The 15,750-nt window shown below is 46.6% G+C and overlaps 1 protein-coding gene across 1 annotated transcript in view; it reads right to left on the bottom strand.

Annotated features, from left to right (window-relative positions):
• Nucleotides 1–13,788, bottom strand: part of ppp1r2 (protein phosphatase 1, regulatory (inhibitor) subunit 2) — a 29,099-nt gene extending 15,311 nt beyond the window's left edge. The window contains exons 1-4 of the mRNA XM_072474287.1: nucleotides 13,558–13,788; nucleotides 8,429–8,536; nucleotides 5,937–6,020; nucleotides 2,183–2,274 (exon numbers count right to left, since the gene is read on the bottom strand). Of these exons, the coding sequence (XP_072330388.1) occupies nucleotides 2,183–2,274; nucleotides 5,937–6,020; nucleotides 8,429–8,536; nucleotides 13,558–13,661 (388 nt within the window). The 5' untranslated portion in view covers nucleotides 13,662–13,788. The remainder of the gene's footprint in view (nucleotides 1–2,182; nucleotides 2,275–5,936; nucleotides 6,021–8,428; nucleotides 8,537–13,557) is intronic.
• Between the last annotated feature and the right edge of the window lie 1,962 nt (nucleotides 13,789–15,750).

The following is a 15,750-nucleotide window of genomic DNA, read 5'->3' as shown; positions in this document are numbered from 1 at the left end:
ACTACTAATAGTAGCATCAAAAATAAAATAAATGCAACATGCGAGTGCACATTAAAAATAACCTTCCATTTCAAACAAATTCATCCAATTTTGTCAGAAGTGAGGCCTGTCCACAAAAGACAAGCATGAAATGTAACCTAGATATAGTCAGTTAACACTCAATTTCGAACACTTACAGATGCTGTTTCAAAATAATTACAAACCAAGTAAAAGGGAACAAAATAATCTTTGTTTTCAATGAATCTTTCAATAAACAATTTTAAGAAGACACTGGGAAACCTTTTCACAATAATTGTTCAACCATGGCTGACAGACTTAATCCTGCTACTCGGCATGCCCATATTGACTCTTACCAATTTTTACAGATGCACCATCGAAAGCATCCTAACTGGCTGCCAGCCTAGTATGGCAATTGCTTGGCCCAAGACCATAAGAAACTACTGAGTCATGAACAAGCCCAGTCCATCACGCGAACCCCGCCTCCCATCCATCGACCCTGTCTACACCTCCTGTTACCTTGGGAAAGCGGGCAGCACAATCAAAGACCCCGCCTACCTGGGTTATTCTCTCTTCTAGCGGGCAGAAGTCTGAGAACATGCACCAATAGATTCAAAAACAGTTGCTTCCCCATTGTTACCAGAATGGCCCCCTTATGGACTGAACTGATCTCTCTGCGCATCTTCTCTACTGTGTAGCACTATACTCCGTATGCTTCACCCAATGTCTATGTGTCTACGTGTTTACATTGTGTATTTATCGTATGTCCTATGTTTTCCCTGTATAAAATGATCTGCCTGGACTGCACACAGAACAATACTTTGCATTGTATCTCAGTACACGTGACGATAAATCTAAATTTAACATTCTATGTTTTTGTGTTTATGTTTCTGAACACAACTGTGATATGAAGTATTTGAAATCTTTCCAAGAAATCCACCAGTTTGTTTAAATGCACTCAAGTCAAAATTGGGTCAGCCAATCAACAGAGAACGGTGCTCATTCCACTCCACACATAATATATTATCTATCTCCAGTACATTAATTTGTGTGGGAAAATCTTATTTTTCCACATCCCCAGTCCTCAATCTAATTTTATCTATTGCCTTAAACGAAGATCCAGGAAAGCAGTCTCATTAACTGATGGTATAAGGACTAGTACACACAGATTTAAGCTTTTGGGCAAATGATGCAGGGGGATGGAAGGAAAAACTTTATTTTTACAAACAAGTGATAATGACCTGAAACTCGCTATTTACAGAGATGGTGGAAGCAAAGACAATCAATGATTGCAATATTAAATTGAATTGACATTTAAGGGAGATAAACATATATGGCTACAGGAGCAGAGTGGGCACATGAGACTGATTGAATTGCTCTACAGAATCATGATAGACTTGATGGACCAAAAGGGCTCCCTCTGTCCCTTTATGACTCCACGAGAAGGAAAGTGGAAAGTAGTAAGGAGTCAGCCCCTAGCGCGCAGAGGGGCTCACCCAAAGGTAGTATCTGACAGATAACGCTCTCACTTACATGGTGCATGGCCTCCCACAGCAGAGGAGTGGAGGGGGGGGATCTGTAGGACTGAAGTGGTGGGAGTTCCTGGGCCAGGAGTTTCCCCATCTCCAACTTAGAAATTTATAGTAGGCCAGTAGATCTCTCAAAAGTAGTTGTGTCAGTCTGCCAACAAGTACAATTAGGACCCATTAGTGGTGGCCTTACTTGTGGCCTAAACCCTCAAAGATCTTCTTTTTTTTTTAAAGTGGGTATTTTGCCCCCAGATAGGGAGCTGCCCAGAACACCACACCATCTCCAGAGCACTGGATTATCTGGCACCCGTTTCTAGCAAGTAATTGAGATGTGTCCCTGATGCCACAAATGCCAGAACATATTTAAATAGTGACCTCCTCTTACCCGCACACTTTGATGGGGTCTGCACTGGAGGTCATAGGGATTGATGCTGGGATTCTGAGACTGGAAATTTTCAATCCCTACATCTTTTGATTTACTATACTGCAAGTATGAAAACATGTAAAGCTGTATTAAGACAAAAGGGCTTCAATTATATACCTGTAAAAGTTAAATGGCAGTAGTCTTAGAAGTCCAATAATGAACAGGCATTAGAAATTTAAAAACAAACAATCACAACCATATGGTCGAAACACTGTAAATATAATTGGCTTGCCTTGTTCTTCTGGAGTTAATTCTTCCTCATCTTCGCTACTTTCTTCCTTGGGCTCAAAGATTTTGGGATTAATTCCCTCAGCTGCTGTAAGTCTAAAATAGTGGGAAAAAACACGTTTGTGGACATCATGCAATTTAATGTCTATTATTCTGGATGTAGACCTGTTCATATGCTTTATGATTACCAAAATATACACTGATATTTAGGTAAACTTATCAGCAATTTTGCACGGGTGTCTTTTCTCTTCAGTTCACAAGAACGGTTTGTCTGCAACAGAAGATAAATGTCATTCTGAAATGGAATCTTCAGATTAATGTTAAATTTGGAGCATTAATTTTCTGCCAAGATCTAAATTGAATAAAACATGAAACAGGCTGAAATTCCAATCTTTGGAGGATCCACTGAGCTTCTGTTCAGAGACAGGTCAAATGTTAATGCTCAACTGAAGCATTATTTACACAGTAACTGAAGGGTCAGTGCAAAGTCAAAGTGTAACTCATCTGTGTTACAGCACTATTGTGAATGCAGCCACAAATGATGCATCAGTCTGATGCATCTTCATGTGATCCACCTACTTCAGCAGTGTAAAAAGGCAGACTCTGCCCATTGGAAAATTCATTTTAACTGAAGTACAAACGCATATTATTCACTGACATCCCCACAAAACCTGCTCAATTAGCACTTTGGGATAAGGCTTCTGCACAGAAAGATTACAGCTGCTAAATCCAAACTGCATTGTCTTGTAGATGCTATTGATGAACAGCTGTTTATTGCATAACCTTTAAGAGTAGCTGTATAGCAAAAGGATCTCTTGCAGCTGTTCACATTTCCCAGACTCAGTGAAGAGCCCAGGAACTAAAATGTAAAAATCCCCAACACAGAGAACCATAGAAAGGTTACGGCACAGAAAAAGGCCATCCAGCCCAAAAGGGAAGAAAATAAACTAGTCGCTCATTTTAATCCCACTTTCCAGCACCTGGTCCGTAGCCTTGCAGGTTACAGCACTTAAGGTGCAGATCCAGGTAACTTTTAAATGAACTGAGCATTTCAGTCACAACCACCAGTTCTGGCAGTGAATTCCAAACGACCACCACTCTGAGTGAAAATGTATTTTCTCATGTCCCCTTTAATCCTGCTACCAATCATTTTAAATCTGTGCCCCCTGGTAATTAAACCTCTGTGAGGGAAACAGGTCTTTCCTGTTTAATCTATTTAAGTCCGTCATAATTTTGAATACTTAAATTAAGTCACCCTCATCCTCCTCCTATCCAATCTTTCCTAATAGCTGCAATTTTCCAGCCCAGGCAACATTCTCGTAAATGTCCACTGTACTCTCTCCAGGGCAATTATGTCCCTCCTGGAACGTGGTGACCAGAACTGTACAAAATCACCAACTGTGGCCTAACCAACATTTTATACAATTCCAGCATTACATTTCTGCTTTGATATTTAATACCTCATCCAATAAAAGAAAGTATTCCATATGCTTTCTATACTACCTTATCCACCTGTCCTGCCACCTTCGGGGACTTGTGGACATGCAGTCCAATGTCTCTCACTTCCTCTACTTCTCTCAATATCCTCCCATTGTTTTAGTATTTACTTGTTTTTTATGCCCTCCCCAAATGCAATATTTCACACTTCTCCAGCTTGAATTCCATTTGCCACTTTTCCACCCATTGCTATCATTCTGGAGACAATAGCTATCCAATTTCCATGTCATCTGCAAATTTCCCTATCATTCCTCCCACATTTAAGTCCAAATTATTTCTGTATACATCAGCAAGGGACCCAACACTAGACTTCTCGAATACCGCTGGACACAATTTCCATTTGCGAAAACATCAACCAAACCCTTTGTTTCCTGTTACTGAGTCAATTTTGGATCCAATGTGCCACTTTCCCCTGTATCCCATGAGATTTCATTTTCTGACAGGACTGCCGCATGAGACCTTGTTGAATGCCTTGTATCGTTTAAACAGTTGCAATGTTTTGTTTTTCCCTCAGTGCTCTGGAATACACTGTGGTATGCAGGGACAGAGTACAAATCAGCAGATAAGGCGAGATGCTACAAAAATAATAAAAGAACAAAACTAAAGGCTCTGTATCTAAACCCATGTAGCATTCAAAACAAAACAGATAACTGATAGCGCAAATATAAATTAATGTGTATGATCTGAAAGCCATTACAGAGACATCACTGCTGGATGACAGATTGGGATCTGAATATTGAACGGTTTGCGACATTTAGGAATAATAGCAAGTTATGAAAAGGTAAAAGGATGACTTTATTAATTCATGAAGGCATTAGTACATTGGAGAAGGATGACTGACCTAAGTTTAGGAAATCAGGATGTAGAAGCATTTTGGGTTGAGATGATAAACTATAATGGTAAGAATTCATTTGTGGGAGTGGTGTACAGGCCCATTAATTGCAACTACACAGTAGGATAGAGTATAAAAGATGAGATAATGGAGCTGGTCGTAAAGTTAGTGACAATCGACATATGGATTGGAAAAATCAGATGGACAAAGGTAGCATAAATGAAGAGTTCATAGAATTTTTTCGCGATAGTTTCTTCGAACAGTACATTCTGGGGCCAATTATAGGGCAAGCTATACTAGACCTGGTATTGTGCAAGGAGATAGGATTAATTGCTAACCTCATAGTGAAGGTACCCCTAAGTGGCAGTGATCATAATCTGATTGATTTTACATTCTTTTAGAGGGAGAGAAGAGTGCATCCAAGACTAGTATTTTAAACCTAAATAATGGCAATTATGAGGACATGAAAGCAGAGCTAGCGAGAGCAAACTGACAAATGTGCTTTAGGGGTAGATCAATGGAGGTTCAGTGGCAGACATTTAAAGGGATATTTCACAATATGCAGAATAGCCACATTCCAATGAGGAAGAAAAATTCCAAGGGGAGGGCCCACCATCCGTGGTTAACTAAAAAAGTTAAAGACAGTATTAAACTTTAAAAAAAAACAATTTTGTGGAAAAATAAGTGGCAGGTCAGAAGACAGGAAAGAATATAAAGATCATAAAATGACAAAAAGAAAGATAAGGGGGAAAAATTAGAGTACACAAGAAAGCTAGCTGAATCCTCATGTGTCATGTAAGACCATAAGACATAGGAGCAGAACTAGGCCCATCGAGTCTGCTCCGCCATTCAATCATGGTTGATATTTTTCTCATTCCCATTCTCCTGCCTTCTCCCCATAACCACTGATCCCCTTATTAATTAAGAACCCATCTATCTCTATCTGAAAGACACTCAGTGATTTGGCCTCCACAGCCTTCTGTGTCAAAGAGTTCCACAAATTCACCACCCTCTGGGTGAAGAAATTCCTCCTCATCGCAGTTTTAAAGGGTTGTCCCTTCAGTCTGGGTCTGAGTCCTCGGGTTCTAGTAGTGGAAACATCTTCTCCACATCCACTCCATCTAGGCCTCTCAGTATTCTGTAAGTTTCAATGAGATCCACCCCCATCCTTCTAAATTGCATTGAGTACAGACCCAGAACCCTCAACCACTACTCATGTGACAAGACCTTCATTCCGGTGTTCATTCTTTAGACCCCCTCTCTTTCACCTGAACACCCCATCTTTTTGGCACGTCAAATCTGAAATAAATAAAACTACAGGAGGACAAAATACTTTACTGAAACAAAAGAGAGCAATTTTCAATATCTTAGAAATATTGCTCTCCCCAATGTAACATCAAGGAAGTTTAAAGTTCAAGTACATACTTACTTTTTTGCTAGTATTTCTGCCGTAATGTTTACATTTGATTCAGAGTCACTTATTGCAGCTTCATCATCATCTCCTTCTACCATCCTGTGCAAAGGAAAACATTAAAAACTAAGCGTTAGATTTTGTTCCTGCTGATGACTGAACATAAATACCAGATTAACAATTTGGGAAGTTAGATTATACTTAAAACTTCCAATATTAAAAATACTCCATTTCATTCTGTTACATACACATTTTTGCTGGAACCTATTCAAATTCAAAATACTACACATTAGTTCCCTCGTATCTTTGGATTGTGCGCTAATGGAGATAAATAAAGAACCCAAAAACCTTTAATGAGTATGTGTATCAGCCCACCTCCTCCAAAATAAATCATATGGTATGTCACCTAGTTTGACAGATCTTTTACCATCGTACAAATAAGGAGTCAGGATTGAAGCATGCTGTTTACAAGCATATATCTAAATTCATAAATGTAGTACACAAATTCAATTTAACAGAGGACCCAAAAGCAGTGGTGTTTTGGTGCCTGTTAAAATTTTCAATTAATGAGACTGTGTGCTCTGTTATTACTTCTTGTACTTACACAAGTATCATTTGGACATGATTTTTTTCCGTTATGGAGAAGATATGTTGCCATCATGAAGAAAAGCATTAAGAGCCATCCCATATGATCAAAGATTTATGTATATTCATGGGTTCAGCTCATGTTGTACATGCACAACACGAAGTTCTTAAAAGCACAGCATATTTATTTGATTTTTCACTGTACAGTATGAATAGGCTACTTTTATTCCGGGATTCATTCATAATTCTGTATATTTAAAAATCCAAGTTTCAAACAGGTTCGAATGCAAAGACTTCTAATGGGAAAATTAAACGAAGATACTTGGACATTACGGACTTATTTTGATCACTGCAAACTCATTCTGAAGAAAACACAATTTTTTAGATTTACAGAATTATTTTAAACTGCTGGCAGTAATTGCCGTTTGCTCAGATGAAGATGCAATGTGTGTGCTTGTGTAACATATAGTTAATGGTGGCATAATTCCCCAATTATTATTCAAAGATTGTTGAAGTATTTTACTCTAAATATACATTATGAATTATATGTACAGGACACTATACAACTCTACTGCTTAGTAACAATACAGGAGAGCTGTTCATTATAGGCCATAAGTCTAAGAACAAAAGAAGAACTTAAAGATTTAGTACTTCTACTGCGGTAGGAAGGGAGGTGTTGCTAGTGAAGCTATGGCAATACCTGTTTATCGTTTCTTTCAGCCACGGAAGCTTTCAAAAATTATTTAACACCCCCCACTCACCAGCAATAACTCTCAACATAAATGTATAGAAGGGGAAATTGTCCTTCAAATGATGGTCTCCATCAAATATGATAGGAGAGGAATTGACTAATCAAAACATTATCCTTTAAAATATGATTAATGGTTAAAATGACCATATTTGTATACAAGCACAGAAAATACACCGGAAATGGAGAGCAATCAGATACTCTCCATGACTCTCAGAATTCCCAAAATGATGGTGATTTTTAAAAAACTGCCTTTTTTGCATCTTTTGAACAATACGTAGGAACATAATAAATTAGATATGTTAGATTCTGAGTAAAAGGATGTGGCAACACTGAGATTTGTGTCAGTGCTGTCTTTCCCAAGTGAAAATGCTCCTCTGATGGCTCAGTGAGTTTACTGGGTGAATACATTAATCATTATGACTTGTGCTCAACTAGCTGAGCACACAGAGGAGTGTAACTAACTCAGCAGCCCGAGGTAAGGAGTAATGAGAATCAGTCAGCAGCCCACTGTAGAAATGTACATGCATTTTGGAGGGCCAAGTGAAGAAGGATTAGACCGTGCTGCAATGTACCAAAAAGAGCTGACAATGACTGTGTGAGCAATTGTCCTCTCCACTTTTTCACCATTTTACAACATTATGGTTCTTAAATTAAACTGGAATCAATTATTTGCAAAGCTGCCTGATGCCAAAAGTGTATTACAATGGCTCCAACTCATATATACAAAACATATAAAACAATTTTGACTGTATATCTTTAAGCCATTTGTATAGCCAGTCTTATCTACAAAAAATTAAACAAGTCTGAACAGTCTGCAACATACAGTAACCCAGCACTTGGATTGGATTTGTTTATTGTCACGTGTACCGAGGTACAGTGAAAAGTATTTTTCTGCGAGCAGCTCAACAGATCAATAAGTACACAGGAAGAAATGGAAATAAAATAAAATACATAATAGGGCAACACAAGGTATACAATGTAACTAACCGGATGAAGCATACAGTGTTAATGAGGTCAGTCCATAAGAGGGTCATTTAGGAGTCTGGTAACAGCGGGTAAGAAGCTGTTTTTGAGTTTGTTTGTGTGTGTTCTCAGACTTCATAGGACAAGAAACTTAAAATTTAAAAGGCAAGTTTTAAATTTCGCAATATAGTTGAATAATGTGCTTATTTACCTGTTGTATGGTGTACTGGGCTCATCAATTTTCATTAGTCCATAGTCCTTTCCTTCTGGATGATACGTGGCAAGAATGTTCATTTCATCCCATTTCTGTGACTTCTTACTGCAAAGCATGCATACTGAATTGTGATTAATATCCACCAGGATCATCGCTATACACTTCAAATGTTAAGTCAGAAAAATAACCACAGGAAAATATGTCTTTTCATGTTCTATTCACATAGTCTTTCCCCCCCCTTTTTTAAAATATAAATTTAGAGTACCCAATTCTTTTTTTCCAATTAAGGTGCAATTTAGTCTGGCCAATTCACCTACCTGCACATCTTTGGGTTGTGGGGGTGAGATCCACCCAGACACGGGGAGAATGTGCAAACTCCACATGGACAGTGAGCCAGGGCCGGGATTCGAACCCAGATCCCCGGCGCTGTGAGACAGCAGTGCTAACCACTATGTTGCCGTGCCGCCCTCTATTCGAAATGAAAAAAATTAAAATCGCTTATTGTCACAAGTAGGCTTCAAATGAAGTTACTGTGAAAAGCCCCTAGTCGCCACATTCCGGTGCCTGTTCGGGGAGGCTGGTACGGGAATTGAACCATGCTGCTGGCCTGCCTTGGTCTGCTTTCAAAGCCAGCGATTTAGCCCAGTGTGCTAAACCTATTTTGGAGCCTTGCGGGTTTCGAAGTGCCGGAGCTCCGGACGGGAGCAGACGTCCTGGCCTTGGCCTCACTGGTAGCAAGGAGGCAGATCACACCGCCAAGCGCCTCGGCATGGCTGGGTGACTTGATTGCACCTTGAGAAGGTCAAGTTTACCGTGGGATGATTGGTGGAAGGGTTTTACCATAGTTGGCGGCTGTTTATAATGTACTTTAGAGTTGGTCACTGTTAGCTGGGAGAAAGGGGGGGGGGGGTTTAGTGGCAAGGAGGGAGAGGTTTAGTGGTGAGGCTATATTGTTGGGGGGTTACTGTTTAGTTGTTATTCTGTGTTATTGTATGCTTTGGATAAAAATTGTTCAAAATATTTCCAAAAATACTCCTATTTTGCAACTGAAGTGTGTCTTTTCCAAAAATCTAATCACCCTCAAAAACACACTACTTTCAATGTAAAATGGATTTTAAATAAGCACTTCGCAGTTAAGATGAGTTAATGTTATGTGATGTCATTTAGGCATTAAAGGATCTTTAAGAAATTGGAAAAAGCTCTACACGGACTGATTCACACAAGTCACAGAAAAGTAAGGCCTGGGAGCAATGACAAAATAAAGCATCAAGTGACAACAGAGATATCTGTTCAAACAGACCTCTGTGAAATATGTCATCTAAACTAGGTCAGTGATAAGCTTCAAGCCATCAGAAAATAAATTATATAGATATCCAAAGCACCAATCTAATGTCACTTTATCAGATCACTGAACAATAGTCAGGCTGTATGAAACTAAACTACTGCCAAGCAGTGACGGGTTTGCACATTCTCCCTGTATCTGCAGGAGTTTCCTCCGGGTGATCCGGTTTCCTCCCACAGCCCAAAGATGTGCAGGTTAGGTAGGTTGGCCATGCTAAAATGTTCCTTGGTGTCCAAAGATGTAAAGGTTAGGTGGGGTCACAGGGATAGGTAGGGTGCTCTTTCGGAGGGTCTGTGCAGGTTTGACGGGCCGAATGCCCTACTTCTGCACTGTAGGGCTTCTATGGATTCAGCAGGCCCACTGCACTACCACCCCCACAGAAGCACACCAATCTCTCTTGCCAGCTTTCCATACCTCCATTCACTCAGCCACCCCTGTCTTCAACACTCCCACTCACTCGGTAGCTTGGCCTTTCCCACGGGCTTACAACCAATAGAGATGGCCATGGGGACACGCAGAGCCCATTTTGGCAAGTCATTATGACTGACAACCGGTTGCAATTCACTGCAACCAGTGAAGACTGGGGCTACACAACTCCCACCACCCACCAGGCTTTCTGAACTCCACATTCCCCATTTCACACCGCAGCTGCGCCCCCCCACCCCACAACGCCGAGGACAGAATTCCATACTTGGGGGGTCAGAAATCTGCCAACCAGCAGAAATGGCAATCTATCGTCAAGATTCTGGAGCAACCCATGACCTTCTGATTCAGAGGCAAGGAGCCTAAATTGACATTGCAGCTGAAGGCCACACAAGGATTTGCTGTGATATTACCATACAAGCCAATCAAAATGAAATTGCAGTTTTACCTACAAAATCATTTGGATGCTTCTGGGGAACATTATGTGCGACAGAACCAAGTGACTAACAATGAAAATGACAGGCAGACGTTGCCTGCTGGGTAGAGAAGAAAGCAAAGAGTTAGTCAGGGATGTGCATCTCCGCACAGCTCAGAATGCGATGGAAAAATCACAGAAACCATGTGCAAGGTCAAAGCTGAGGAAGTAAACCCGGAATTCTGATGTAACAGGCTGTTTATCAGAAGCCTTCATCTTAAAATGAAACAGCCCAGGGACAGAATTATCACTGAATCAGCTCTCTTCAGTAACTCCATCTCCAAGCAGGTGGCAGTGATTGGCATCAGCCCCTAAAATCACTCATCCAGTGCCCACAGCCAAGGCACCATCCCCTCCCAAATCACCCCCAGCACTCTCACAAATCACTCCAAACCCGCTCCCAGTGTCCGAATCACATCCACACAAACCCACACCCAAATTAGTACACCCCACCCCACCCAAATCACTTCATCTTCAGCCCCCGCCCCAAATCGCTCCACTCTCTCCCCCCCCCCAGACTGGGATCACTCTCCACCCCCCCAGACTGGGATCACTCTCCCCCCCCCCCCCCCCCCCAGATTGGGATCACTCTCCCCCCTCCCCCCCCAGACTGGGATCACTCTCTCCTCCCCCCCCCCCCCCCCCCCCCCCCACCGACTGGGATCACTCTCTCCTCCCCCCCCCAGACTGGGATCACTCTCTACCCCCCCCCCCCCCCGGACTGGGATCACTCTCTCCTCCCCCCCCCCCCCCCCCCGACTGGGATCACTCTCCCCCCCCGGACTGGGATCACTCTCTCCCCCCCGGACTGGGATCACACTCTCCCCCCCACACTGGGATCACTCTCTCCCCCCGCACTGGGATCACTCTCTCCCCCCCGCACTGGGATCACTCTCTCCCCCCGCACTGGGATCACTCTCTCCCCCCCGCACTGGGATCACTCTCTCCCCCCCGCACTGGGATCACTCTCTCCCCCCCGCACTGGGACCACTCTCTCCCCCCGCACTGGGATCACTCTCTCCCCCCCGGACTGGGATCACACTCTCCCCCCGCACTGGGATCACTCTCTCCCCCCGCACTGGGATCACTCTCTCCCCCCCGCACTGTGGTCACTCTCTCCCCCCGCACTGGGATCACTCTCTCACCCCGGACTGGGATCACTCTCTCCCCCCGCACTGGGATCACTCTCCCCCCCCCCGCACTGGGATCACTCTCTCCCCCCCCCCGCACTGGGATCACTCTCTCCCCCCGCACTGGGATCACTCTCTCCCCCTGCACTGGGATCACTCTCTCCCCCTGCACTGGGAACACTCTCTCCCCCCGCACTGGGATCACTCTCTCCCCCTGCACTGGGATCACTCTCTCCCCCCGCACTGGGATCACTCTCTCCCCCCGCACTGGGATCACTCTCCCCCCCCCCCCCCCGCACTGGGATCACTCTCTCCCCCTGCACTGGGATCACTCTCTCCCCCTGCACTGGGATCACTCTCTCCCCCAGCACTGGGATCACTCTCTCCCCCTGCACTGGGATCACTCTCTCCCCCCACACTGGGATCACTCTTTCCCCGTGCACTGGGATCACTCTCTCCCCCCGCACTGGGTTCACTCTCTCCCCCGGACTGGGATCACTCTCTCCCTCCCCGGACTGGGATCACTCTCTCCCCCAGCACTGGGTTCACTCTCTCCCTCCCCGGACTGGGATCACTCTCTCCCCCGGGCCGCGATCACTCCCCCTCCCCGGGTCGGGATCACTCTCTCCCCTCGGGCCGGGATCACTCCCCCCCCCCCCCCCGGACTGGGATCACTCTCTTTCCCCCCCCCCCCCCGGACTGGGATCACTCTCCCCCCCCCCCCCCCCCCCCCGGACTGGGATCACTCTCTCCCCCCCTCCCCCCCCGGACTGGGATCACTCTCTCCCCCCGGACTGGGATCACTCGCTCCCCCCGGACTGGGATCACTCTCTCCCCCCGGACTGGGATCACTCTCTCCCCCCGGACTGGGATCACTCTCTCCCCCCGGACTGGGATCACTCTCTCCCCCCGGACTGGGATCACTCCCCCTCCCCGGACTGGGATCACCCTCTCCCCCCGGACTGGGATCACTCTCTCCCCCCGGACTGGGATCACTCTCTCCCCCCGGACTGGGATCACCCTCTCCCCCCGGACTGGGATCACTCCCCCTCCCCGGACTGGGATCACCCTCTCCCCCCGGACTGGGATCACTCTCTCCCCCCGGACTGGGATCACCCTCTCCCCCCGGACTGGGATCACTCCCCCTCCCCGGACTGGGATCACCCTCTCCCCCCGGACTGGGATCACTCGCTCCCCCCGGACTGGGATCACTCTCTCCCCCCGGACTGGGATCACTCTCTCCCCCCGGACTGGGATCACCCTCTCCCCCCGGACTGGGATCACTCCCCCTCCCCGGACTGGGATCACTCTCTACCCCCCCCCCCCCCGGACTGGGATCACTCTCTCCCCCCGCACTGGGATCACTCTCTCCCCCCGCACTGGGATCACTCCCCCTCCCCGGACTGGGATCACTCTCTCCCCCCGGACTGGGATCACTCTCTCCCCCCGCACTGGGATCACCCTCTCCCCCCGGACTGGGATCACTCCCCCTCCCCGGACTGGGATCACTCTCTCCCCCCGCACTGGGATCACTCTCTCCACCCGGACTGGGATCACTCCCCCTCCCCGGACTGGGATCACTCTCTCCCCCCGGACTGGGATCACTCTCTCCCCCCGGACTGGGATCACTCTCTCCCCCCGGACTGGGATCACTCTCTCCCCCCCGGACTGGGATCACTCCCTCCCCCCGGACTGGGATCACTCTCTCCCCCCGGACTGGGATCACTCCCCCTCCCCGGATCACGCAGTTTCTCACTTGTAGTCTTCCTCCTCGGTGCAAAGATCGAGTGCCGAATTCTGCTGAGACGGCATCGAGTTCCTGTTTTTTAAAATGCCTTTGATGGGTGCTGGTGCCGCCATAGCGGGGGTTGAGGCTGGGTGCGGGGACGCGGCCCTGCGACTGCGGCAGGCGGTGCTGGGCCAAGCTGCTCAGGCGGAGCTGATCCACCGGCAGGGGGGGGAAGGTCTCGCGGGAGCGCCGCCTCGGGCCGGCCCAGTGACGCTGCAACTTCCGGCCGGCGGGAACCGGAAGAAGGGTGATCACGTGCATTGTGAGGCACCGGAACTGAGGTCAGGCACGTGGTAAAGGAGCCCGCTGGCCGCTGGAATGTGTTGAGGCCCAAGGGTGCGCGCACCATCGTGGAGCCCCCGCAGCTTTCCCTCGGGCACTCGGTCCTTCACACTCCTACCCCCCTCCACCCAAACCTGGCGGGCACCGGCTCGCAGTCCCCTTCCGCTGGCCTGATATGCAAGTGTTGGGACACCCCGGGCTATTGCGTGGTCCATTCCAGACCCCTTGAACCAGAGTCACAACCCAAGTGAATTAACCAACTCGCCTGATGAAGGAGCTAAGCTCCGAAAGCTCATAAACTTCATGAAATATGCAGAAAATACAGCTGGTTAATCACTCTAATTCCTATCCTCCCACACCCCTCCCACTTTAAGTTGCCCCACCACCTATGCATGCACAAAGAAGACAAACAAATACAAAGGGGAGAAGAAGGGTGCAAAATAAAATTTAAAACGTATTTGTTTCATAGAATCCCTACAGTGCAGAAGAAGGCCATTCGGCCCATCAAGCCTGCACCATACGAAGCAATTTAGAATGGGCAGCCCATTGGACTGGGAGGAAACCCATGCAGAAAACGTACAAACGTACGCAGTCATCCGACGTCAATTGAACCCGGGTTCCTGGCACTGTGAGACAGCAGTGCTAACTACTGTGTCACCCTTAAGTCTGAGTTCTGTTGCTTGGAAACTAGCACCATATACTATGTTGCATCTTTCAGATGGTTGTTTCCGACACACCTTCAAGGCTTTCAGTTCAAGAATTTTCTTTTCAGTCTAATGGTTTTCACTGTAGATTCATTTATTCAAGTTCTCTAGGTTCAGAAATACAGCAGCTCACAGCATTTCTGGAGAGAGAAGGGGGGGAGCAGTCGTTCACATCTTCCTTGAGCATGCAGGACCAACTCTGCTTTCCTTGGGTCTTCATGTCCCCCCGCCAGGCCGAATGTTACAGGGCAGAATGAATTTTGCCCAATTCATTGGATACCAGCCAACCAATCGAACCGAGTCCCAACCCATCTTTCGGGTGCCAGACAATCTGTGAGATCTGTTGCTTGGAAACTAGCACCATATACAATGTTGCAACTTTTTGAATTCCTCATTCTTCTGCTGCTTGACTTAAAGATACAGATCCATTAAGTATCCATGGATCAAAATGATAACAGCAAAAAATAAAGAAAGGGGGAAATAAGGGAATCAACAGGAAGGAGCCTTACACAAGACAAGGTTCACAGAGTTTAACAGCACAGAGAAAGGCCCTTCAACCCATCAGGCCTGTCTCAACCATAAAACACCTATCCTCATCACATTTTCCAACACTTGACTGAGTTGCGGTTCCCATTGGCAGGTGTGGCACCACCACCACCCCATACCAACCCCTCCACCCACACTGCCCCCTCACCCGCCCACCCCCACACTGCCCTCTCCACCACCAGCACCCTCCCCACCCCATAATGTTCCCTCCACCACCAGCACCTTCACACCCCCTGACCACCCCGACACTGCCCACTCCACCAACAGTACCCTCCCCCATTGCCCTCCCCTCCACCAGCACCCACACCACCCTCCACCCATGCACTGTCCCCTCCACCACCAGCACCCCGCACTGTCCCGCCCCCCCCCCCCACTCATGCACTCCAACACTACCCACCATCGCAACCCGCAGTCCAATCATATATCATGGTCTTGCGTCTTGCTGGATCACCTGATGAAACTTTGTGTCCTGGTAGCCCGCGACTCCAACCCCAGGAGGAGAGCAGCGAGGAGGAGGAGGAGGACATGGGTGGGAGCCCTCAACCTGCAGCCGGGGCACCCCGGAGCACCAATCCAAGGACAACACTAACTTCCCTTCACAGCTGTTAGCAACACCCTCCACCATCCC

The sequence above is a fragment of the Scyliorhinus torazame genome, chromosome 14 (genome assembly GCF_047496885.1).
Source record: "Scyliorhinus torazame isolate Kashiwa2021f chromosome 14, sScyTor2.1, whole genome shotgun sequence".
Taxonomy (NCBI): domain Eukaryota; kingdom Metazoa; phylum Chordata; class Chondrichthyes; order Carcharhiniformes; family Scyliorhinidae; genus Scyliorhinus; species Scyliorhinus torazame.
Note: the sequence above shows the minus strand (reverse complement) of the source record. Positions and strands in the feature narration are given on the sequence as shown.